The sequence below is a fragment of the Ochotona princeps genome, chromosome 11 (assembly GCF_030435755.1).
Source record: "Ochotona princeps isolate mOchPri1 chromosome 11, mOchPri1.hap1, whole genome shotgun sequence".
Lineage (NCBI taxonomy): Eukaryota > Metazoa > Chordata > Mammalia > Lagomorpha > Ochotonidae > Ochotona > Ochotona princeps.
Window position 1 is genome coordinate 31066932 of NC_080842.1, and position 27229 is coordinate 31094160.

A 27229-nucleotide genomic window follows, 5' to 3' on the forward strand; every position below is an offset into this window, starting at 1 on the left:
GAGTTTGTGGAGAACTTTTACGGACAGTATAAATATTTTGAGCTGTAGGCATCATTACCAGCTGATATTTTCTTTCTTCAGGACCAGCTGTTCAGGAGCATCCCGGACTTGAGCCAGGCACATTTGAGACTTGGATCGAACTGAAGAGCGCCGGCACATTCTTCTGCAGCAATGTCGGTGTTAGAAGAAAGCCGACCGTTTGCTCAGCAGTTATCCAATGTCTACTTCACGATACTTTCACTCTTCTGTTTCAAACTTTTTGTGAAAATCAGCCTTGCCATCCTTAGTCATTTCTACATCGTGAAAGGCAACCGCAAGGAGGCAGCGAGGATAGCAGCTGAATTTTATGGAGTAACCCAAGGACAAGGTATGTTTATGATAACACTCTCCTGTTACAAGTTGAGTTAAACTCTCATTTGATCCACAATCCAAGAAAACGTCACATGTTTTCTTTATGCACTTCAAAGTGAAGGTTTTGTAAACTTCGCTTTAGGAAAATAGTTATAACTTACTTCATAGTTTTATGAAGAAGCAAAGTGCTTTTTTGTGTCAATGTTTAGATTTTAAAAACCAGATAGTATTGCAAAATAGATTATATTATTAAAATGCATTTTTCTACTAATAAACATGTAGTAAACTTTAAATGTCATTTGCTAAGTTTTGTAGATTGGTTTAAAGGTAATCACACTCCAGTTGTCCTTCAACATATTCATATATTTCTAAACCAAATCTTTGGGTATGTTTAAGGTAACTATATTGCATGACAACTACTTAAGATTTTTGTCTCTTACAATTTTAATAAAATTAACCATTTTAATTTTTAAAAAAGCACAAAAAATGAAAGTTTATGACATGTTTACCTGATGGAGTTGTTTTTGTTTTTAACTAAAAGGCTTAAAATTGGGAGGTCACCTTCTAAAATTTATTTTTCTACATTTTTGAATTCATGATATAATTCTTTTCAAAATCTTCTGCTTTGTCAGTACATGAGACTTCGAGTAAAGGTGGGAAATCTTTAATGTGCTTCAAGTTGAACAAATAGGATTTTCCTGAGAGGCCTAGTTCTTGTGTAAAGTGAGACATGTATGTGGTCATTCAAAGTAAGGAATATCTAAATGGCAATATAAAACTCCCACAGATAAGTCAAAATCTACAAGAAGATAACAAAGTTTAATTTCTTACATACCAGCACAGGATAGGTACAGATGTTCTTAAATGTGAGATCCAATTGAAACTTAAAAATTGGTTGTGATATAGAATATTTGTATACACAACAATGAACACGGAAAACTACATTTAAACAAAAGCAACATTTAAATATAAAACTAAATGTATTATATGGTAATGAGGTGATAGAACTAAGTCTCTGGACAACCTGTAGCTCATTATGTCTTAGTCAAATCGTATGGATTATTACAATTGCCAAAGAAGCAGCATTTCTGTAGATTATCAAATGCTATGGAACTGCGTTTTGATCAATTTAAAAGTTGAAAGAAGCAGTCATCCTTTTTCAGCCTGACCTTAGAGCTCTTCTGGGAAATCATGGAAATGTCTTCCAGGCTTCCACAGACTCTTAGGATTCTGTCCTGGGATATAGTGAAACTCAGGATTTTGTTCCAAGAGAGAACAAAGGAAGGAAATCAGTAATCACTCATAGGAATTGCTTTCCTGGGATTTTAAAATGAAAGCAAAGCATCTTATCATAATAATTCTTTTTTTAATCTCTTCATTCTATTAGTTAATTCTTTCCTTCCCAGGAAACTGCTGCTGTCTGCATTTTAACATAGTTTTTCCCCCCTTATATTTGCTATAACTAAAATACTTCAATGTTGTTTGTGCCTTTATAGTTAACTAGTTATGTGTACTTGTCTTTGTTTAATCTAGCAATTTCCTTCTTCCTAGGAAAGATTATCACCTTCATTTCATTTTGAGTTAGGTTTCTCAATCCTACTTTCAAGGCTTAGCTAGGTTGCTCCCCAACATTTCTGATATGGAGTTGCCAAATTCCATGAAATGAGAGATGTTGTGTGTATTTCTACGCCTTTCATAATCGTGGAAGACCCATGAGAGTATTCTGGATGTCCTCCCCATCGACAGTTGTATTTTGATATGAAATAAAAGAAACTGTTTTCCTAGACGTTGTTGCAAATCAGCTCATTGTATCAGACAAATGTAGTGCGATTTTTTGCAGAGCATTTTCTCATGAGCCCTGAGACCATAGTATCGTGTGAGATTGCTGGAGAGCTAAATAGTAGCTAAAAATCTTGACAGTTCCTTCTTAATTTTTTTTTTTTTTGCTAATCCAGTTAACTTTTGCAAATCTACCTTCGAATATTTTTGTCTACCCTATCATCATACTGACAGGATTTATTCTTTGTTGTGCTTTTCTATATCTCTGCCTCTTCTGTTGTTCTTACCATTAAATACTCTGATTACAACTTTTATATTTCATATATCAAGTCTACTTATAAGGCTAGCACTCTACTTTGAGACTGACAATGCAAGCTGCTTGCAACAGTGATATGAACCAACTCAGGGCAAATAGGAATGTTGGAGAAAATACCTGAATTTGATGGAACGATTCCAAGGGCCTGGAACAAACCATGAACTACTAATGGTACCAGCACACTTTAGGGTCAGGATAGTACGGTTTCACATCCTATCTTAGACTTTATAGAAGGTCAGCAGTTTCACATAGAAAAATAAACAGTGTCAGTTCTAAGTACCTGATTTTATTGTTTGCCACCCTTAAGCACTTTACATTATAAATGAGGAGATAAGACTCCAGAATTCAATCTAGTTACATGAATTACTACCTGCTACCTCTGAGAGTACACATTAGCCAAAGCTGGACTCCATAGCAGAGCTAGAACTCCAAACTCAGCCTCTCTAATATGGGATGCAAGCATCCTAATCACTACTAAATCCCCAGCCACAGACGTTTAAGGCAGTAGAAGTCACTGAAAATTTTAATGTGGATGGTGTTGTGAAAGTAGGACAGTATATATATTAAAAAGCCACATCAGGTGAATTTACATAGAAGTAATCTTTGGTGTTGAACAATGGGACAGGCTTAAAGTAGGTAAACCAAATAGCATGATAAGGCCCTAAATGAGCATCTACACTGATTTTGTGGCAGTGGCTTGGATAGAAAAAAAATCATGAAACAGAAAATCAGGAAAAAAATGAACTTAAAGATGCTTAAAGGCAACATTGTCAGAACAATCAAATGTTACTGTAGGGTAACACAGCGTCTCCCAGAATTACATTTTAATATGCCCTTGAAAAGGAGTTTGATTAGCCACACAGGTAATACCTCCACGCTCAACCCAAGGCACCCTGAGAATCTGGACTCCTAGCTGTTTGTTGAGTATGATGGTTCAACTACTTGTTCCCACTATGGAATGCCAATGCCAATTATGAAATAGTGAAAAAAGAGTCAAATTTTAGTCTTTGTTGAACTTTTTGTTTATTTAACCTATTCCCATCCCAGGGTGCAGAGACATTTGGGAGGCTGGGTGTGGCTTCTCTCCTTATCTCTCCCCTTCCCCCAGATACAAGAAGGAAACACAGAGAATGTGGAAATAACGGTCTCACCCACCTTCCTGTAGCCCTGGACCCTTATCACCCTAATCATCTATGTAAAAATCATCGAAAATAAAAATAATTAAAAACATACTCCCTTTGTGCCACTTATTTTTAAAATCACCAAATAGCTTTCTGTTTATGATTTCTGTTATCTAAATCTGCCTAATAAAAGAGGATGGCCTGGCCTACACAATGTTTTACTCCATTTGATAGTTTCAGTTCTTGTTGTAAATGAGTAGATTTGCATTGTGCACCAGTCATCAGTATTTCTTGGTCTTTGAATTCTAAGTCTGCCTTTCAGCTGAGAGTTTACTCCAACTGGGCTGTTAGATCAGGTTTCTGAGGCTGCAAATCCAAGACCAAATTCTTGAATCTGAGTACATCAAAGCACTGTGTCTCTGTGAGGCTAATTGAAATATGACAAGTATTTGATGAAACATTTGAAAAAGGATGGATAGCTGGCATTGATGTAGTTAGTTTTGAATTTTTTTATAATTAAGACTGTGAAAGAATGAAAACAAAGGCACATTTAAAAATTAATTTTCATGCATCTATACAGAATCCAGCCATTCCATAATATGGATAGTAACTGGATATCCTTTCAGCATTCTTTCCTAAGGCTTAGAAGAGCAGTAGACATTTGGGGCCTTTTGGGAATGCGCATAACTATGTGAAATGACATGAAGGCATCCTCTCTCCATCAAGGCAGCTGAAGTTTCCATGTCACCATTACCTACTGAGTAAAATAGAAACTTTCAGAAATACATAAGCTCTTTCAGAAGCCTTATGGTCTTAAACTGTGGGGAGAGTACAAACAAACTGAAATTCAAAACCAAAATGCCATTCATGTTCCTAAATAGAATCTTTGGCTCACCTCAACTGTCAAGTATGCACCTTGATTTAAACGAAAACTGTTGTTGATATGAAAAGCTCATCCATTGAAAATCTGCTCTTCACCATCATAATGCTGCAAGGTGCCATGTTAATAGGTGAATCAGGTGAGGCTGCCAAAATCTTCATCCTTTGAAAAATGTCTCATACACTGTAACTGCACTTAAATAATTATCACTAAGGAAACAATGGTAAGTTGTGATGCAACTGCCCACAGAATGCATCTTCGATTAACCACCGAAACGACTCATGAGCACTCTAGTTTTCCAAACCTTCCCTCCTTCTCTACAGAAACAATTTCTATCAACCATGACATGAAAGATTTAAGTAACTTTTAGAATGAAATGGTGAGCTAAATACATTCCTAAATTTAACCTTGTGTCTTGCTTCTCTCTTGAACTGTGATCCAGAAAGATAAATTTGGAAAAGAACAAGTGTTAGTTCCTTGGCATTAAAATTCAAATACACAGAATGATTATTGCATCTAGGGAAGAAGGAATAGTTCTTCACAGTGACTCTCTAAAAACAAAAGGACGAAGGGTTAAGTAAAAATGTGAACGTCTCTTTCTCACACCTCCCTGTGATTATAATAAAAGTACTAATCTGGTAAAATCTCAAATTGAAGGTAAATTTGTGGACATTTACTAGAACTTACAGAACCCAATGAAAGAAGGCTGGTGAAAGAGAAAAGCTTACTGGATAATGAATGTTAGTTATAAGCTAACACTTGCCTATCTAATTTATCTGAATTCCCAGAATGTGAAAGAAAATGTTTAAGTAAACTGAATGTTTAAGTTCCAATGGAAAAGGTTAATTACTTTTATTTGTAGAAGTTACTTGGAGCCAAGGATTGAAATTGTTATAATCATTTAAAGCATAATTAAAAGGCTCACAAAATAACCACAAATTATTTCTACAGCATCATAATGATAATTTTTATCATTTCATTACTTTTGAAATACAAAGTAAGTAGAAAGGGGACAAGTAATTTGCACAGTTTGTGATTATTCTAAGGTTCATAAGGCAAATGTGATTTCTGACAAACAGTTGAGACTGAATTGCAATAGAACTTTAAGGAAATTAGACCTGTCAAACTTGCTGTTAAGATAGAGAAAGTGTAACTTTCTATACCAAAACATAATAATAATTTGGTCCTATTAATGATATACAGGACAAACAGTGTCTTTGATACTGAAGAAAAGACCTCAAATAGAAACTGGAAGCTAAAATCTCATGACAGGTAGCATAGTGATTTGTTCCAACAAAAATTGCTGTTACTATTCAAAAATACTATAACATGGCCCATATTGGTAAGAAAAGATAATAAAATTACAATAAATTATAATTGCCAAATAGTTGCTTCAATTGTGTAGTACCAGTACATATCTACTAAGCACATGTTCCATTTAGCATCATCTCATTAAGTAGAAAACTTCAGAATTTGAGTCATTGACTTTGTTGGTGTGTGAATTTAATAATTAACTTATTGAAGCTCAGATATGTTTAACATATGTTGACTTTCTTTGGTTAATAACTGGAAGAAATGGAATTTCAACTTAGATCTCGTTTACTGACCTGCTATTTAAAAACCAATGGCCTTACACTTCTTGGTCTTTCATGTTAGGAAACCAATAGCAAGTGCAATTATAATTATTTCCATTTTATCTACAGCCAAAAGGATATTAGAAAAATGTAAAGGCTTATGAAGTGTACAATATACAAAGTTGACCAAAACTGCTAGTAAAAATAAGCATTTTGTTTTATGCCTTTAGAGACTCAGCTTGTCATTATTACTCAGATACTCCCTCTGATAAGCTTCATAAAGCAAAGCCAGGCTTTCTCTGGCAGAATATAGACTTAGGGCAAAGCATTACAAAGTTTGATTTGTGAGGCCAGGATGTAGGCATAAAGTTACCATGTGAAGCCTAGTTCTGATGTCACAGTTTCACAACTACATGCAAATTTTATGTTTACAATTCTATTTTGCCAAAAAAAAGCCCCAAATTTTCTTGGGGCTGCTGTTATGATGCAGTGGGTTAAATTACAACCTGTGACCCCAGCAACACATACAAATGTTGCTGCGAGTTCCAGCTGCTCCACTTGGAATCCAGTACTCTGCTCACGTGTGTGGGAAAGTAGCAAAAGATGGTCCAAGCACTAGGGCACCTGCCGTGTATAGAGGAGACCCAAAAGCGGTTGGCAGTTGTGGCCATTTGGGAAGTGAACCAGTGTGTAAGATCTTTTTCACTCTGTCTTCCTCTCCCTCTGTAACTATGCCTTTCACATCAATCAATTGATCAATAAATCTTTAAAAAAAGAAATTTTTCTTGACAGAAATTCTTTGGAAATAAATATTTTCTCAGGGACAACCTGGCCAAATTCCTGCACATGGCTCTACATTGTAAAACCTCAGCTGTTCCTGGCTTCTGTGATCACTTTTAACAGCATGTGACAATAGCACTTAACGGCAAATTTCTGTATATTCTCGAGTCAGTACCACAGCAAATTGAAGCTACATGACCTCTGATACACCACAGCATCAACATCCCCTGCCAAAGGCTCCTGTCCGTTTCTTCTCTTTTCTCTTAATCCCTGGAAGCTGAAAATGGAACACAAAAAAATGACAGCATTAACAGGGAAGTGCTGAATCAGCTATTGCAAGCAGTTGGCTTTTTCCCTTCATTTTTCTGTCCCCTTCTGACAGCTCGTCTTTCCAGGAAGTGACGAAAACATAGCTTTAGCTTCTCACTAGACAGATCTTACAGAACACTTTGTTTCTGTTGTGAAGAAAGAGAAATGTAAGTTGTTCTTAAGTAGGTGAAACATGAAGATAAGGGTGCAAAATTATTTCATGGAATCATTGAAAAAGCTCCAACTGTGACCCATATTTTAAGTTATGTGGAGCCTTATGCATTGCTTTGTATAGGCACTTTCCATTTGATCTAGTTACACCTACAAAGGTTATCTAGACATGGCTAAGCTTCTTTTTAGTAAAATAATGATCATAAATAATGATTTTTTTTGTTTTCTTTATTCCAAATTAGGCTATTACCAGTTTATTATCAAGGAAAATAATTACCGTCAAAACCTTAGAGAATTAGTGCTGCTGCATGCACAGTCCAAGCTGCAAGCTTCCTCCTGTGGTTTGTGCAGGCAGGCATGAACCTCAGTCTAAAAGTAGAAGCAGGGTTTTCCTATGGAAACTTGGCAGGAATGTGATGAAACACAAAGAGTTTTCTCAAAACAGAGTATTTCATGGTGATTTCACAGACTTGTTTTGTTTCTAAGTAGTGGGAAAGTATATGGCATGGTTCAATACACTCTGGTCTTTAATACTTACCTAAGAAATAATACTGATTATACAGTAATGACCATTTGTTCGCTGGGATGATAGAAGTTCATTCCGATAGGATCAAAATAATAAGATTATTTATTTATTTTAAAAGAGCCAGGAACTTCTTCTGGGTCTCCCGCGTGGGTGCAGGGTCCCAAGGCCTTGGGCCATCCTCGACTGCTTTCCCAGGCTGCAAATAGGGAGATGGATGGGAAGCTTAGCTGCCAGGATTAGAACCAGCACCCATATGGGATCCTGGTGCATTCAAGGCAAGGACTTTAGCCACTACGCTACTGCGCCGGGCCTGAAATAATAGCATTTTAGTAGAGTTGCCATTTTTCAAAATAATGACTGCTACGTACTTTAAAAATTATGTTTTATGTTTAGCAAAATATCATCCAAATATCAAGGGCCTTTAAAAAGCCCATGGAAAAATGTGTGTTAAAAATATACACAAATTGCAAACTTTTATGACCAATGTAAACTAAATTTTTTAATTTTATTTCCCTAAGTACCATTTGAAGTCTTCCTGTACAGTCACATAGGCCAGCATCTGTTCACACTAGTGTTTGATAAATTATGTATAATACAACTTCTAATATATTACTGCATTTTTTTCTGTTCAATGGTTCCTTTATTGATACCACAAATTAAGATGTTTTATCAATATGCAGTAAAAATAATGAACACTGTATGAAGGAACTGAATACAACAGTAATTATAAAGGATATTTATTAAGAACAAGATAAGATATTTGCCTCTAATGAAAATTTTGGTTAAAATGTGAAAATAAATTAATGAAATTCATCATGTTAGTCAAATGAAAATAAATTCCTGATCAAAAGCAGAGGCAAGTGTGATACTATTTCATCACCAAAAAAATAGGAGGAGAGGGAGTTAATTAAATCTGAAAAAGGCATATAAGAAACATCTGCAACCATGAATGGTTGAAGAATGTCCCACAAGTTGGAGAGCAATGCAAGAGTAGTCACTGTCACACTGAAATTCAGTGTGAATGTAGGATATTAGATTATTATAAACACATAACATTTTATGTACTGTTAAAAATTGTAAATTTCACATTTCTGAGAGCATGAAAAGTAGCATACCATACCATGTGAATGTGATACTTAATGAAGTTCCTTTGGAAAAATTATTTGTTTTATAAATACAGATTTTTACACTACGGTTTCTTAAATTGAAACATATTTCTATGTTTCTTTTCCATTAAATATTGTGTGGTATGTAGATAGAGGAAAGATGAGAAATGTAAAAAAAAAAGAAAAGTAGGTAAGTATCTTTTCCTCGTAAAAGGAATCAAGAAATCTCCAGTTCCCTGTAGCTGCACCTCCTAGGATTGTGGCTCATGAGCCTCCTTGGATATTTTCTGTTCTTAGACTTCCCTTATGTGTGCTACCTCCAACAATCTAATAATAACATGTTATGGTTTCATTGTGATTCAAAGTCTTTTCACCCCATAACTGTAATCCACACAAGAAAACAGTGTCATGCACATCCTTTTGAAGAGAAGGAAGCACAACTTGAAAATGTAGAACCCTTTCTCAAGCTGACTGATATCGTCAAAGGAAAGTAAAAACATGAGCATTGGTCTTCCCTCTTGCTTCTTATCGCTTATCCTTAGCATTAGTGACACTCGGCTTTTTGCTTTATTTGATAAAATCGACAATGTCCTTTTAAGGAGCTGATCTCTGTTAGACCACTGTCTGCCTTCAGGATCCTTGTTGCAATCCTACCAAGATGAAATGATTCTTCCCATGCTGCTTTCTGCCTTTGCTCGTACAGTCTTAACAAGCTTAGGACTGACGATGCCATGAAGTTGGCATTTTGTTGGTTTGTAAGCCTGATGAAGACAGGGACTCATTTCATCCTCACAGCACAGAAAAGAAAAAGGCCTAGCACATAGCAGATAGTTAATAAGTATTCAAGAAGGAATAAAGGAATTGGGAAAAGAAGAAGGCTGATACTAAGGGGATTCCAACTTTAGTTGTGTTTTATTTCCACTTTCAGCGTAGGGTATGACAATCCTAATAAACATATGGCTCAGTGTTTTAGATTTTCACCTGTCAAATTGCTCTGTAAATCTATGCCCCGGATTCTTTCTTCATGTTTCAGTTAGTATAGTAGTTGGCATGATTAAAACAAACCAAATCTAGAAATCTTGCTTTTGCCTGTAGAGACAATTAGCTTATTCAAACAGAGTGCACTGGAAAATTGTGGAGGACTGATCTGCCTCCGGTGATAGGAATTCTGTGTTCCTCTGGTCAGTGTAACAACAGGAACCCCATCTCCCACCACAGTGGCTTAGGCTTCTAGTAGATGTAAAAGGGCAAGGGCCCAGAGAGTACCTATAGGAAACTCCAGGCATGTAAGTGCTGCCAACCTGGCATGTAAAATAGGAGTTGAGGCAAGCATTCTTGGGATTTCTAACTCTCTGTGCTTTCCTCTCTTTGGAAATAACTTCTGAAAGTATGTTTCCATTTTCATGGAAAATAGCAACACAAAACACCTTGCAGTGATGCCGCACCCTTGGTTGATGATGGAACTATTTGTAACTAAAACTGGGGAGGAGAAGGATTATGTGTAAAATTGTTCTTGCATTAAGTCCTTGTCTGTGGTGTGTATCAAATTTTGTCCCCTGCAGCTGTTGTCCTCAGAGTAAAGAACTCAGATTGCCGATTTGATCCTTGTATGGATTTGTGACCCTTGTAAGATTTCAAGCTGGCCATTGGTAATGATGAAACAGTGAGTGGACAAAGTGGGTAAAGAGAATAAAATGCTCAGAGAAATGTTATTTGTGAGAACAGTAAATATGAACTTCTTACTTTCAGATCAGGGACTGTTCTAAATATGTAGCATTACAAACTCATTTAATTCTTACAAAACACATAATGAAGTGGCACTGATGATCAGAACCGACTTGACCTGATATTTTATATATGTTTATTTAAATGTATTTGCATGTGGTGCTTGGTGTTACCTGTGGAAAGCAGCCATTCTTGACTCCAGTCTTGCTTTGCTGGTGATCCTGTGAGTGCCTCTTGCCAGCTGTCCTCCTTCCACCTGGGTTTCTCTGTTGGAAAAATGTGGAAGTCAGAGAGGATAAGTAGTTTTTGAATAAATTGTTTAGCCATTGACCCTTTCTTTGGTGGTGTTCTGGAAGCTCATGCTGTAAATCGGACAAAGCTGAGCTGCACTGTTCGAAGAAGCAGCCACCCCAATTTGCCAGCTCCCTGAGGTAGTTCTGTTAGACTCACAGGGCACTTTGAAGTCATTTGAAAAGCACTAAAGCAGATGATATCCAAGCCCACATTTAGCTCCGAAGCGCGATGGTTCTTTCAGGTCCTTTTGACTTCTAGTGAATCATTTTTGTACTAGAAAAGCTTTTATTACAGAGAAGTCAAGTTACCTTTTGTGAATTCATTGCACCGGTAACCTTCAGCCAGAGCATGGGCAATCTTAGCAGAGTGAACTGCAGCAAGTCACCAGACACCATGTCTTGATGATTGCTTCATTCCTTCTTGTTTTGTACACAGTATTCTCTAAATCACTTTCTTTCAAGGCTTGAGCAAGGTAACTTGAAGCACATTGTTAGTAATGTTGCTTAGCCACTCTGGAGTACCCTTCAACTGCAGATTTTCTCATCTTCTCCGCAGAGAACTCCCAATACTAAGAGAAAACTCCTGGGTCATCTTGGGTGCTCTGTTGGTTCTATACAGGTAAACAGTTACAACTGAAGTCTCCTATGGCCCCTCAGCTGTGCAGTAGTGAGCAGATTCAAGCAGTCAGGGCTAGCAGAGAATGGCAGGAACTCTGCGGCTTAGAATAAGACCTTAGAGCTTTGTTTTCCTAGTCTCTTACTGAAGCGCTGTGTTTTCTGTTTACCTTGGTCTGAATTTTAAAGTCTTTTTGGCTGAACTTATCTGGTCATTTGTATCATTCTAATAATAAAACATACTATATCCAGAAAAAAACAGACTCCCTTATAGCTTTGCATAAAAGGGTGTAAAAATAGGAAGCCTGCACAGGAAATGGAGCATTTTTTTTGCATTTCATTTTTTTAATTAATTACATTGCATTATGTGATACATTTTTTATGCACTGGGATTCCCCCCATCCCTCCCCACACCCTCCCCCCACGGCAGATTGCTCCACCTTGTTGCATTTCCATAGTTCAAATTCAGTTGACATTCTTTCGTTGGAGGTATTTACCAAGCATAAAGTCCAGCATCTTATTGTCCTGGTAAGTTCAATGGTTTCTTGGTGAGACCGTCTCTGGTCTGAAGGTAGAGCCTGCAGAGAATCATCCCAAGCAATTAAAAGCCCCAACATAATATTTCCAACCATTTACAACATTGTGGCATCAATTGACATGGTATTGATTAACCAATATGTTAATAGGAAAATGCAGGTTCTCAACCACAGCCTGTGACTTCTTCATAGACATTTCCATTTTGGTTTATATTCAACTGTGTTCTGTACACCTTAAAATGGCTTAGATTGCTATTCAGCTGTCTCATGCCTATTTTAATTTTAGTGTTTAGCAGTTTATAGCATTGAAGCTCTTTTTCGCTGAACCTGGCTGTTTTTCAGGTGGTCTAACTCTATAATTCTAACAGGATATATGTCAACAGTTTAGGTGAGCATGTTTAGGAGGGGTGTGCAGAGAAATCTTCCATACCCCGGTGAGGAGTAACTAATCTTTGTGTCCCACCCAGTGAGTTATAAGTGCATCCCCACTGACTGTTTCCTGTCTTGTTCTAAGCTTTCCTTGTTGTTCTCTGTCTATCTATTCTAGTTTTGTTTGTTTGTTTGTTTGTTTGTTTGTTTTGAGGGGTTTCTGGAGCACTCCTGATGGTTATTACGAGAGGGGGTGGGGACCCAAAATTGGAAGCAGACAAGGACCAGAGAAAGCCTTTCCAATCACTGTACCCTCTCGGGCCACAAGAAGGACAGATGACATTCGTAGCAATGGTTTATTGTTTTTCTTTACAATTTTAGCTCCTATGTATATATATATACATACCCCCAATTTAGTTTAGTTTAATATGATTTTGCTCTTTATATAGATTGGATTGTTCTCTATTATTTCAGTGCTTTTTTTCACAGAAAAATTAACATAAACTTACCTGGATGTATTTGGAGTGCTTTAGTTTTCAGTGCTATACATTTCATTCTGTGGGCAACAATGAATGGCACTGCTATAAATATCCAACACAAAAAAGTTTGCATAGCTCTAGGAATAGAATCACCAAGTCATTGGGTATGTAAACCTTCAGTGTATTAGATAGTACCACACTGTTTCCATACATATGAAATCAAGCATGTATGCAAGCCTGTGGTACTTTCTCTTCTTGCCATATTAGCAATAGATTAGTGTTATTAGTATTCTTTCTAGTACAAATCTTTTAGGTATTTAGGGGTCTCATGTTTAATTGTTATTCCTCTAATTATGAATATATATACATGGATATATATATTCGTAATTATATGTGTATATATATATCACTTTGCCAAATATTTTGTCTCTGGTCTGTTGGTCCATCTACTCTTTTTTTTTTTTTTACTGAGTCTTGTAAGTTATTCATGTGTTCTTAAAATTACTGGGAAAATGAAAATTTTAAGTAAGTACTCACAAATATCTTTTGCAGCTTGATTGTTCATTTTTTTATGGTTTTCTGTGACCATAAGGTCACATTCGTTAATCTTTCCCAGTTTTTGTTAATGTCCATAATTTATTTTAAAATTCCTTCTTTACTTCAAGGTAATAAAAACATTTTCTACATTCCCTTAAAGATTATCCCTCTTTTTGAATTTCTCAATTGTTCTTACTGTAAGGAGAACAGAGTCCCAGTGTTTCATGGGGACAATTCTAAGATAATAGGCATATCTCCCTGCCTCCTCTAATTCTGCTCTTCCTTTTTTTTTTTTAGTTTTTGCAAAGATATAATTTCAGTGTACTCTATAAACACAGGTAAATATATGCAACAGGAAACCATTATGCTTAGTGAAAAAAGCCAGTCCCAAAAAGACAGACCTCATATGTTTTCTTTGGTATGTAGTAGTTACAAAATGAGCATATTATGACTTATTGCTGTTGATAGCGCTTGTTTATGCTCCTGTGAAGCTTTGGTCTTTATACATTTATTTTTGAATATTGTGGTTAGTGGGCAATAAAATTTCTTTCAAATTAATTCACTTAGATTTATTTTTGAATGATTAAGTATATTTTTCCTAAGTAGATGGTCAATTATATTCACATCCTTTATTGGAAAGTCACTTACTTGGTCTGTGCCACTACAGTGTTCACTCTACAGCAGTTAGTGTCTGCATATGTGTGTTTATGTGTTCTCATATAAATTAGTTTCTCTTGAACAGAGGCTCTACTGATTCTATAACTTTAGAATATGTCAGTTCCACTTTATTGTATTTCTTTCCAGTTTTGATTTTTCCTGGAAATTTGAAGCTCCATGTATCAGTTTTCAAAGAAACTTCAGTGGTTCGCAAATTTCGTGTTGGGTTGTGTTCTGGTTTTAAAAAAAAAAAAAAAGATTTATTTTAAAGGGAGTAAGAAAGAGGAAAGAATCTTCTAACCACTGATTTATTCCCCAAAGTTGGGCCAAACCAGAGTCAGGAGCCAGAGCGCTATGCTTATAGAACCGCTTCTTAATAATGAACTGGTAGATAATTAAGATGACCTAGCAACTTCTGGCTTCAAATGATAAATTACCACGAGTAGAGTTGCTGAGGTGAGCAGTGAATCATCTTTTTTTTTTTAAGATTTATTTATTTTTATTGAAAAGTCAGATATACATAGAGGAGGAGAGACAGAGGAAGATCTTCCATCACCCATATGGGATCCCGGCACGTTCAAGACGAGGACTTTAGCCGCTAGGCCACTGTGCTGGGCCCAAAAATGAGTTTCAGTGGACACAAATACTTGTTTGTTCAATAGCTAAATTGTAGCTAAATGTTTAATGTATTTTATGTAATTTTATAAAAAGAAATATGTTGGACCCCACATAATGGCTCAATTGGCTAATCCTCTAACTTCAAAAGCTGAGATCCTGTTTGGGTGCCGGTTTGTGTATCAGCTGCTCCACTTCCCTTCCAGCTCCCTATTTGTGACCTGCAAGAGCAGTAGAGGATGGCCCAAATCCTTGGTACCCTGCACCATGTGGGAGACCCAGAAGTTCCTGGCTTCTGGCTCTGAATCAGTTCAGCAAAACTGTTGTAGCCACTTAGAGAGTGAACCAGCGGGTGGAAGATCTTTCTCTCTGTCTCTCCTTCTCCCTGTAAATTTGCCTTTCCAATAAAAATACATCCTAGGAAAAAAAAAGAAAGCAATACATCTCGGAATTGGGAATTTTAAAAACTGAATTGTATAATATGATGTTTTCTCACTAAAGGCACAAATAATCTCCTTTGTCACAAAGAAAGCAATAACAGACAATTTTCATTCAAAACACATAACAGCTTAAAATATGAGTGACACACATAAACTTAATAATTAAACTACAGTATTTTTCAGCTGTATTATAAATGAATGAGATGTTTAAAGTAATTTATTCAATCATTCATTCATTAATATTTGCTAGATAACTCCAAGTGTTGGTGTCCCAGGCACACAAAAGAAAGGAGTTGTTATCCTGTTGAATCTCAATCATTGTATGCAACCTTCATAGACAGAGCAGGTAGTCCAAAGCTCTCATGATCATGACAAATTCAGAAATGACCATAAGTCACAGTGATGGTCCCAAGCAATTGGTCATAAAATATCGAATTTACATACACATTTTACTTACGTTAGGACAATCACAAGTGGTACCTTAAGACACAAATTCTCAATATAGATGAAATAACAATCATAGGCAGTACTTTTCCATCAGCAATATTTTTATGGATTTCCTCATGTTAACATAGCAACAGCACACTGTTAGCACGTATATTAAATACATTTTTCTTTATCCTCATATGTTTAACTTTTCTTATTCTTTTTTTAAGATGGCTGGTATCAAAAATTATGTTACAGAAACTTGTATTTATTTAACTAGTAATTGTGCATGTTTAGATTTATATTCCCATGTTAGTTGGGTGCCTTGTATTTGATCCATAATTTTAGGGCTCTTTTACTCTTTTTTGTGGAGTCTTCTAAATTTGTTGTTTGCAATTTGATTTCCTCTCTTCTATTTTGAATGACATACTTTTCTTTTACTACTTTCAATTATTATGCTTAAACTTGAATTCAGACTCCAACAATAAGTAAAACTAGAATAAATTTATGGCCATAACCTTGTCAGCAGAGAAGAGAGCATTCTTCAAGCATAGATCTATGGTGACACCTGCTCCTACACCAGAACTCAGAGGGCACACAGGCCATCCCAGGAAAATCACATTCATTTCTAAGCACTGAATAAATACTCTGCTGGGGGTTTCTCCCTCTATCTCCCAAGCACTGAATAAATACTCTGCTGGGGGTTTCTCCCTCTATCTCCCAAATACTAACTGTAACTTATATCTGGGAAACTTCCTCCGAAATAAGAACTCACAACCAGTTTGGAGAGATATTCCTCCTCTAAAAACAGCTATTTCCTTGATTAATCTCAGTTCTATCTTCTAGCTAGGGAAAACAGCCCAACTGTCAAAGCCCTCTTCAATAAAGATGATTCAGGGCCTGGCGCAGTGGCCTAGCGGCTAAAGTTCTCGCCCTGAACATGCCGGAATCCCATATGGGGACTGGTTCTAATCCCGGCAGCCCTACTTCCCATCCAGCTCCCTGGGAAAGCAGTTGAGGACCGCCCAAAGCCATGGGACCCTGCACCCGTGTGGGAGACATGGAGGAATTTCCTGTTTCCTGGCTTTGGATTGGCGCAGCACCGACCGTTGAGGTCACTTGGGGAGTGAATCATTGGATGAAAGACCTTCTTCTCTGTCTCTCCTCCTCTCTGTATATCCGGCTTTCCAATAATAATAATAATAAAAAAAGATTTATGGTTTATTTATTTTTATTGGAAAGTCAGATACACAGAGAGGAGGAGAGACCGAGAAGAAGGTCTTTCATCCAATGATTCACTCCCCAAGTGAGCTGCAACGGGTCGGTGCGCGCCGATCCGAAGCCGGGAACCAGGAACCTCCCCCAGGTCTCCCACGTGGGTGCAGGGGCCCAAAGCCTTGGTCCGTACTCGACTGCCTTCCCAGACCACAAGCAGGGAGCTGGATGGGAAGTGGAGCTGCCGGGATTAGAACCGGCGCCCATATGGGATCCCGGTGCGTTCAAGGCGAGGACTTTAGCTGCTAGGCCACGCTGCCGGGCCCTATAAACCATAAATCTTAAAAAAACACCTCATCTTTGAAATACTCTTCATTGCTGGATCAGTCTTCTGTGCTTTAGGGCCAGGAACATTTTCCTCAACAGAAACCCTTTATATTACTTTGTTTTAAAATTTGCAATAAAAAAATATGTTTTGGAAACCATCTAACCTTAGTATTGCATATTATATTTAATTGAGTTTAATATATTGTGCTAACAAATTTTTAATGGTGCCAAAGTTGGGCAAACTGAAAATATCTTCTTGCACATAACTGCTAATAAATATCCCCGAACACTAGGTTCAGGCCCAAGTTTTGCACATGTGGTTCTGCAATTATCTCAGACACATTTTCTCTAACTGTAATTTTTTTTCCAAACTCATGGGACCTTTTCTAATTAATCAATTCCAATAAGGAGAAAAAATATCATGAATTATAGTCTGCCATTTTTAGGTATCCCAGCAACCTTGATATAAGAAGTGAGTGGCCCTTGAAACAAAGGTTAACTGTTGGATAACAATTGCTCTGTTTTCCTACCTGCTCATGTCAGGCTTGCCCACAAACTTCATCTGTGCTCATTCACTATCACTAAGGCAACAGATTTAGGTACTCATGTCTAAATAAAATAGAATAAAAAAGAATGGAGCAAGAATGGGACTCACTGATGACTCTTAAAACTTATATGAATGCCAAGCCTTGTAAAGAGACCCAGAGCAGCCAAACGTCAGAGAACTGAATAATGGTCTGTTCCAGATGCGTCTTTGCAAGGGTGAAAATTTGACACTAACAGGTAAAACGAAATTTTAGATCTATCTTTGTGACAATGGAAAGTAAAGATTTTATCTTGTACACAGTCCTCAGTTATTGGAGGAGCAGCTCGCTGAAGAATGAAAAATCTTGCTTTCTGAAGAAAAACATGCTGAAAATGGTGAGGTCACAGATTTTTGTCCCAAAATAATCATTTAAGGTTTATCAAATCACATATCATTACATAAGGCAATTTATTTTACCAACTTGTTTTATTGATATTCTGAAATTACTGTTCATGTGTGATTTAGATACTGCAGTTATAATTACAAAGGTGCATATCATATTTTGGAGATGCACGCTGAAATATTTGTGGATGAAACCGTACTATGAGATTTGCCTCAAAAGAATCCTAGAACACTGTTTGCGAGGGAAGTGGGTGAGGTATAGCGGTGGTACCAGATCAGCTATGAGTTGCGAGTTGTAGAAACTGGCTGTTGTGAATATGTGGTATGTTTGAAATATTCTCTAATGAAGTGATGCACAGTGCCAACCAAGTTCCATGTAGGAATTGCTTTCTCTTAATCATATTTTTGTGTTAGTGAAGGAACAGCTGCTGAGGATCTAAGTTCCAAGACTCAAGAACCCTCAGGAATATCTGTGACTCCCTCATTCATTAGGTTATCTAAATAACCACCTTTTGGAAGCAGTGAGCTCACCAAGTTTATGTCTAGTTGGGTTAGCTAGCAGTTCATATTTGTCTCTCGATTTTATCTCCTAAAATTTATAGTTGGTGATTTCACTTCCTCCCACTTTGGGTAGGGGATTTCTTTATAAAGTGTCTTTACAAATAACCATGGCTCATCTGATAAAAATGCCTCTTACATATCAGCTTTCCAATATAGAATACTTTCCTGCAGAAGTGGCTCTACTTCTCTGATGACTTCAGATACCTTTATCTGAAACATTATCAGCTTTAACATGACATTTTGTAGTGGTTAAGAATTGGTGTCCCCAGAAAACAGCTCTTCATGCATGCTTTCAGATACATGAACACTGCTTAAAATGAAAATGAAATAGTCACTGGCAAGATAATTACTCCTATCTCATATACTGTATCCTTTCTACAGTTTTAAAATATTATTTTAGCCATTGTGGTATTGTGCTATCCATAATTTATAATTATCTTAGATGGCTTTTCTGAGACGTAGTATTTCAGAGTCCATTGTCTTTTCTAGAACAATTTTTAATCATTCTTAGTGTTTTATCAGATACCATTTTCTTTAAAACTTCTGCACATTCATTGGACCTAAGAATATCCTTTATTTCATCCAACTAGCTGTTGTATTTATATAGCAGGGTAAGTTTTAGATTCTTACAGTATATGTACAAATGTCCTAATAAGCTCTTATTTACAACAGTCATAGGTACCAAAATCGTAATGATTCTATCCAAAACACATTCACTGTTCGCTGTTTTTTTTTTTTTAAGATTTATTTGTTTGTTTTATTGGAAAGACAGATATATAGAGAGAAGGAGAGGCAAAGAGAAAGGTCTTCCATCCATTGCTTCACTCCCCAAGTGTCTGCAATGCTAGGAGCTAAGCCAATCCAAGCAGCCCAGAGCTTCTTTCTGGTCTCCCACGTGAGTGCAGGGTCTCAAGGCTTGGACAGTCCTTGACTGCTTTCTGAAGCCACAAGCAGGGAGCTGGAAGGGAAGTGGAGCAGCTGGGACACGAACCAGCGCCCATACAGGATCCTGGGACGTGTAAGGCAAGAACTTTAACCACTAAGCCACTATGTGGGGCCCCACTATTCATTGTTTTTAACAAAATCATAGAGTACTGAGCATACTGAATCTTTTTAATATTTTGTTACTTTTTTTCCTAGTAAATTAACTAGCAGTTTTGCTCAATTCCGTGGAGGTACTTTAAAAAAATTGCCTTTGCTTTTGATCTATGTAAACTTCTTAAATGAAATCAATAACTATTTTTTTGTTAATTTACTTGGTTGTTTATGTGAATTACTATCTATTCACATCACAGTATGAATACATTTGAGCTAAGTATTTGGTTTCATTTTCCCCTCAATGCCTTGGGAATTCGTTTACTATCACTAGAGACTGTAGAAAACCTTCAAGTTGTAGTATGTAAATCCCACATGCAATGATTCCTGGAATGCCCACTCTTTGATAGGCTCAGTGATACAGTATGCAACAGCAGCTATGTGTACTGAGTTCTCACAGTCACAGCGCAGTCTAGGAAGGGGCAGACAGACGCAGAGATATCACGCTGTCAATTTATGTTCCCTGCAATTGTTTCAAAAGTAAAAATTTCCCAAATTTATTTTATATTTGGTTTACAATCATAAGAATATAAACCTAAAAAGTCCTAAACATAAAAATATCTTTTTAGTTTTATTAATGTTCCAAGAAATTTAATTTAGGAATTGCTATGAAATATTAGCATTTACTTTTACTGTACTGTTTGTTGGCTTATGCTGTTCCCTTATGGGAAAAAACTAAAATGTAATAAAAACAGCATATTGAAAATTGGCTCATGTAAACGCTGGATTACATTGGTCTCTTCAGGATTATTCTAAACTGGTACCCATAAAAATGGTCTTAATGGAGGTGGCTTTGTGTTTCAGTTTAGTTTGAAATACACAGGCTCTTCTGAGACAATGTGCCATGCCTAAAGCTTCTAGGCTACACTGACCCTCTGTGCTTCACTCAAAGAATCTGAATCAAAAATTTTGGAGTTAGATAAGAATGATCATGTTGCAGCTTCTCATAGTATCAAAACCAGTTATCATTCAGCAGTGTACACACAGTTGGTAGGATTAGGATTTAGGTCAAGAAAGTAAAAAGACATCCTTGGTATTCAGTAGTAATAACTTTGAGGGAAGCATCGGCACTGTAATATGCCAGTACAATTTAATAGGATAGTGCATGTGGAGGGATTTTACAGGTTTGACGGTTTTATCCCCTGCTTGACTTGTTACATGAAGACATGAGCCCAATAATTTTCTCCTACATATATTTTGGAAAATAAAGTCTAAAGGGTAATGATGAAAACTAAAGATAGCAAACAGATTCTGTCACCATTTTTCATCAAGACGGATCTCAGTATGTTAATACTCTGTAACATGATCACCAGCTCACTTAATCCTTGGAGTTCCATCACAGTTCAGTCTGGTCCCTACTCAGTCATGGATGTGTGTGTCTTTCAACACTACATGCCAGCGAAAAATTCCAGGCGCGTGTTTGTTTTTTCCTCTCATCCCTCCAGCTATCCTTTCCTCTGCCTTTTAGGGTGAAAAAATCTCAGCTATACCTAAATTGATGTCTGACGTCTTTTGGTTTGAAATTGACCTCCAGGAAAATTGTAGTAATTATTTTCCTATATGAATAAGAGGTCTCTGATTTTGTTCTGAACCCAATTCTAAACTTAGAATCTTTCAAAGTGAAAGCATGAGCTAGCTAGCAGCTGACTGATGCACACATAATATTTATTCCTCAGGTTGAAGGAGAAAGGCTAACCAGTCACTGATCAGGCGTCCACTGAGCCTTCTAGCTGCTGTATTCTGTCTGCAGCCGTTGTCAGCGGGCAATTTTGCATTTTATTGATCCTTACACTCTTCAAATAGGCTTTCATATTTTCAAGGCAGAGCTTATTTCCACTGTAAGAGTTATATGGCCTTTTTTTTCTTTCTTTCTTTCTTTCTACATAACACTGATAGTTCAGCACTTTGGGCTGCCCAGAGTCTCCACTTTAAAAATAGAAAATGCTACAGCCTTTCTGGCCCAGCCCCCACCTACCAACCTGTTTTCCTGAGTAGATTTCAACGCTGAAGACTTTGTCCAGTTTGTGAATAGGAGCTTCTGTAAAAGACTGAAGGGAAGCAAAAAATAGGTAGTAATCTAGGCGCTGCTATTTCTTTTGGCTCTGGCTCTTGTCCTTAAGACACCTGGTGTTCACAGAAATGACTACTGTGTCTGCAGCTATTCCTCTGAAGGGGAACTGCGTTGAGCAGAGCCTCATGAAAAGAAGGCTAGAGAATATAGAGGAATGTTCTGCTGAGCGAAAAGCTAGCTGGGGTATTCTGATCAGTCAAGGTTAGTACAGCAGCCATTTCACATCTCTTGGTGTCCTGAAAGGAACTGTATTGATTTGTTTCTGTAAATATTAACTTTAAATTGTGGGTGCTTTCCAAAATATGGATTCTGAACTGGAAACATATGGCATGGTAATGGGCTACAATGCATTTTTGCTTTTTAGGTATTGAAAAAGGCATCTGCTGAGTCACTTTTGTGACTGCACATTAAACATGATATGGTAGTATTATTGAATTAATTATGTAATTATAATGCTTATAGCATTAATCATATCATTACATTAGCAGCTTTAAAGTGAATAAGCAGAATACAATAAACTTTTTGGCTCTAGGTTATTTACTTTTTCAAGTCAGCAGGTGTTTGGCATGGAAGCAGGAAAGATGCTGTAAAGTAGAAGACTTAAAGGCAGTCTAGAAATTTTAAAACACGTAAATTAGACCATGAAGTAGGAAGACAGTTTATAAAGCAATGTGAATGCAGCAGCTTCTTAAAGTACTGTCATAGTTACATATTTCACTGATAGAAAAATATGAACTATTATAGTACCAAAGAGAACCTATATGAAGAATTATCTTTAAAAAGAATCATGTATTAGAATAAATTTTAGTAGATCTTGAATATAATAGACAAAAGACTGTTTATGTATTTAAATAAAAGTTAAGAAAGATATACACAAAATTTTATGATCATTTTATTTGGAAATTATTATTTTGGTTAATGCACCGTATAATGTATTTGTCAAGAAAACAATATAACTATCATTGCTGTAAAGCTGTACTTTGCTACTATTTCAATTATATATATTATTTTATGAATATGCTGAAAATAAAATCCATAATTCCTTCATTTCTAAACCGTAACTCTTCACTTGTTTAAGCAGTTACATGTACTATGGACCATCTGTGGATTAACAGTCAACAGTCCAAATGTGTTAAAAAAAAAAAAAGGTCTATGCTGGATTAGGAAATTTATGTATCACAACAGTTCATTTGATATTTAAAAAGTGCTGAATTTGCTCCCTGGCTTTTTGTTATTTGTGACTGAACAAGTCACAAAACTCTGAAATTCAATACAATAGAAATGGTAATGATGGCATACACTCCACACTTGGCATCCTCTAACCCTGGCAACAGCTGAAATGTAACCCACTACTGCTATTTTGTGGGTTAAGAACCTATATTTAGCAATTGAAGAAAACTACTGAATTGCAATAATGAATAAATGGTACAGTGAGGTGTCTGTTCCATTCAGGCTTCCTTCCCCATTCCTGATTTTAACTCTACTGCAGCCCCTAATGTTCATTGGACAGTATTTTGGTTTTTTTTTTTTTTTTTTTTTTTTTGAGGTTTAGTGTGAACATGTATAAGCAAACAGAAAAAGTCCATTGTGGAGCATCAGTGAATGACTGATTCGAGAAAATCCCATGCAGACTATGCTCGTGATATAGTAAGCTCACATGGGATAAGTACTCACACATTGAGCAGCCAAAGGCATGGAAGGAGCAATGGATGGTTTTTGTAAGTGTATCAGAGACTTTATTGGAGGAGTAGTCTTGTTGTTGTTTAATTTTTGCGTATCTATTTTAGAAGGAAGAAGAGAGGGGTAGGGAGAGAGAAATAGAGTCCCTGCTTATTTGTTGGATCACTCCCCAGAGGCTCACATAACCTGGCCAGGCCCAGTTTCTGTCTCCCACAAGAATGAAAGGAAACCAGTTACTTGAGCTATCACTGCCCCTTACCAGGGTGTTCATTACCAGGAAGTTGAAGTCCAGACCTGAAGCCTAGAATCAAAACAAGTTACTCCAATATGGGATGTAGGCAACTTATTTGGTAGACCAAATTCTCACTCTGGTGGAAGTTTCTGAGCTGAGCTTTGCAACCAGGACAGGGTGCAGAGCACAAAGAAAACATTATGATCTGCTGTAAGAGAATCATGCTTCAAAAGTTGACATAGTTAAAGCATGTAAGCCTTGGTTAGTGCCTTCTCAACAGGCAGCCTGCGAATTCCAGCTGCCTAGTGATATCTTCTCCCATCCTCCCTTGGAGCTTGTGTAGATGAGAGCTAAAACTGGTGCTTCAGGAGCACAACTAACCATCACCCCATAACCTTCCTGTTGATAAAACACCAACTAATCCTGTTTATCCTTTTGGGAAAAAGACAAACAAATCTGTTGTTTCTATACCAAACAAGGGATGCAAAACAGCTCTGTCCTGAGTGTGAAGACATGAAAACCCAAGAATAATCCTGTGAGTCCCTCCCTCCCTGAGACATGGCCATCGCGTGAGCCTAGGTTCCTAAGGTTACTGAAGAGCTGTATCAAAAATATTCTGCATTGATTGCTCTGTGCCTTTCCCCCTCACTCTTCTACACATCCCTCAACACTTTTTGCTTCTTCTATCTTGAGATTGAGCAGAAAGAAGATAGTGTGAGAAGGAAAGATAAAAGATGTTTTGGAGAATACATAATATAGCTTACTATAGCATATGGAGGATATCTGTGAATGTAGTAGTAGAAAATAAAACAAAAAGGATGCTCTAATCCATAATTACCTCTAATACCAATAACCAAACTATTGAATAAGAATGCTAGACTATATCCAGTGGAAGTCATAGACATTTTGCAACTCAGACTGTCAAGACACATATGCCTTTGTGTAGACATGTTACATGCACCTGCCATGGGCCTGTCTACCAAAAGAAGACAGTGCTTTTATCTAATTACTCAATTGGCACTGTTTGGGCTTGCTGGACCTCTGGATGCTTGCATATAAACGAGAAGCGTAGGATAAAGACTGATGTCTGTGGAAAACCATTTAGGGAATTATAGTATAAATAAATAATTAAAATGGAAACAAAACATAGACTTGTAATTCATGACAAAAAGTTTGAATTTCACTCTGAGTGGGATGGGAAGAGGTAGAATCCTTTGTGATTTAGAAAGAATAGCTCTGGTTTGTATGTTTAGTGCAGACTACTGTCATGGTGTGGTTGGAAACAAGCGTCAAAAGCTTGTAATAAGTCGTGAAAATAATGTTACTTGGCCCGAGTTAGTCACAATGAAGTTTGAAAAATAGTCAAAGTTTGACTTATATATGACTAATGGGGGAAGAAGGCCTCTGTTATCGTCCTTTGGGTTATGAGAAATACAGGAAATCAATGATGACTCTAAGGGTTTGGGCCTGAAGTTGTCTGGAGGTATGCTATGGCCATTTACTGTTTGGGAGGAAGTTTTAGTAATGTCAAGTTAGTTTTCAACATGTGAAGTTGAATTGCCTACTTAAATAGCCAAGTAGAGAAGTTGAACAGTGAATGCAAATGAGCATTGCAGATTCAGAGGAATAGGCCTGAAGGTATATACTTGGATTCACCAACAGTTAGGTAATTTTTTTTATCCCTGCATTGAAGAGAAATCTCAAGAGAAGTGTGAATAGGTGCAAAGACTAAATTTGAGATGATGAGGATGAAAGGGAGGTGGGGCAAAAGAAGCAGCAATCTGTGATGAATAAAAACTTTTCAACGCACATTAATTAATATATGCAAAGTCTCCTGGAAAATTTTTGCACTTAAATTTAAAATACTACTTCAAGATAATAATGTGATTACAAATGCTACTTAAACCATATTAAAATAGGTATAACTGGGTTAAATAGTTCTATTTCAGTTTGCTTTTGGAAATGTATTGAGATGCAAGCAAAACACATAGGAGAATCCCCTGTGTTGAACTTTAATGCAAAATTACTGAAAGTCTCAAGAGAGATCAGGTTAGAAGTTTCAGATAAAGAGTTACCCACATAGATATAATTGTCCCTAAACTTTTCCCATTCCCTATCCTGTGCAGATATTTCAGGAGAGGAATAAGGTGAGATAATGTCTCACAGTCTTAAATGAGTTTTTCTTTTAAAATTTTTGGTTAAACTATTATTGGAGGGCCTAGCATGATGGTTCAGTGGCTAGATCCTCACCTTTCATGCACAAGAATTTCATATTGATGTCGGTTCACGTCCCAACTGCTCCATTTCCCATCCAGTTCCCTGCATGTGGCCTGGGAAAGCAATAGAGGTTGGCCCAAAACCTTGGGACCCAGCACTTGCATGGGAGACCCAGAAGAAGCTCCTGGCTCCTGGCTTCAGCTCTGGCCATTGTGGCCGCTTTGGGAGTAAATCAGTGCATGAAAGATATTTCTTTCTATATTTCCTTCTCTCTGTAAATCTGACTTTCCAATAAAAATAAATAAATATTTTAAAAAGTATTATTGGAAAGATAAATGCAGTTGGAATCGAATTTATCTTGTATTTGTGATTTTTCAAATGCATTCTGGGTAACTTTCAAGATGTAAATTCACTACCCTCTCAAAGCATATAGAATTATTCTGATGTTTACAGTGAAACCTGGGCTTCCAAATATTCACTGACAAAGGTTATTGAAATAATACACTGGAGTTCGAACTCAGATCTCTGTGATGACCAAGTTAACTATGGTGATTACTAATGGTTCATTGTGATTGCTGAATACAATCCTCCAATAGCAGCAGCACTGTTTCTGAAAGTTCTTAAAACTCTTTTCTGTCTTCATTTTGGATATGCCTGGAGGGAACCATTATTTTCTCTTTGTTAAATCATTAGTGCTGTTTCTTAAGATAATCTACAGCAATTTTTTCACTTACTCTTAATATTTCGACAGTCACATACATTAGCTGCTCATGAGATAATGAAGGGCTTACAGGCAGTAAACAGGAAATCTGTTATAATACAATGCATGTAATTCAGTATAAATGAGGGCAATTTGGAAACTTTGTGGCAAAAAAAAAATGGAACAAAAAAGTTTGTGAAATTTCGAAAATATGAGCAGACTTTTGTCATAACACATACTTTGTTCAAATTTTTAAAAGTACCCATGTATAACTTTAGCTCCTGAGGCATAGTTGAATCTGGTGGTTTCAAACTGGAGTACCATTATTCTGAAGAAGTTTTTGGAGAGGTGATGAGACCTAATGAGCAGGGGTAGTTTCAGTCTTTGAAAAGAGTGGTCTTTGGCAACACCTCACTTCTCCCCTTATTCACCATGCCCTAAAGGAGTTTTATGGGTTTGTTAGTCAAACTGTTTGAAAGTGTACTTTTGTAAGTGTCAGTCAATGCTTGGTGATTTTTAATTTGGTTCAAACTTGCAAGTAAGGATAGGTCAGCCGTTGTTGAGTCTAAAGCTTATGTAATACTTATTTGGTGGCTTC

At 36.8% G+C, this 27229-nt stretch overlaps 1 protein-coding gene across 3 annotated transcripts in view; it reads left to right on the plus strand.

The window, feature by feature from the left end:
- Positions 1–27229, plus strand: part of ASB5 (ankyrin repeat and SOCS box containing 5) — a 50039-nt gene that overhangs the window by 8974 nt on the left and 13836 nt on the right. Inside the window, exons 1-2 of one of the 3 annotated variants that reach the window (XM_058669978.1) lie at positions 253–367; positions 4449–4586. In XM_058669978.1, coding sequence (XP_058525961.1) covers positions 4511–4586 — 76 coding nt within the window. In that variant the 5' untranslated portion in view covers positions 253–367; positions 4449–4510. Of the gene's footprint in view, positions 1–81; positions 368–4448; positions 4587–17663; positions 17931–27229 lie in introns of those variants that run through there. The other 2 variants (XM_058669977.1, XM_004579031.3) reach the window with 2 other exon arrangements.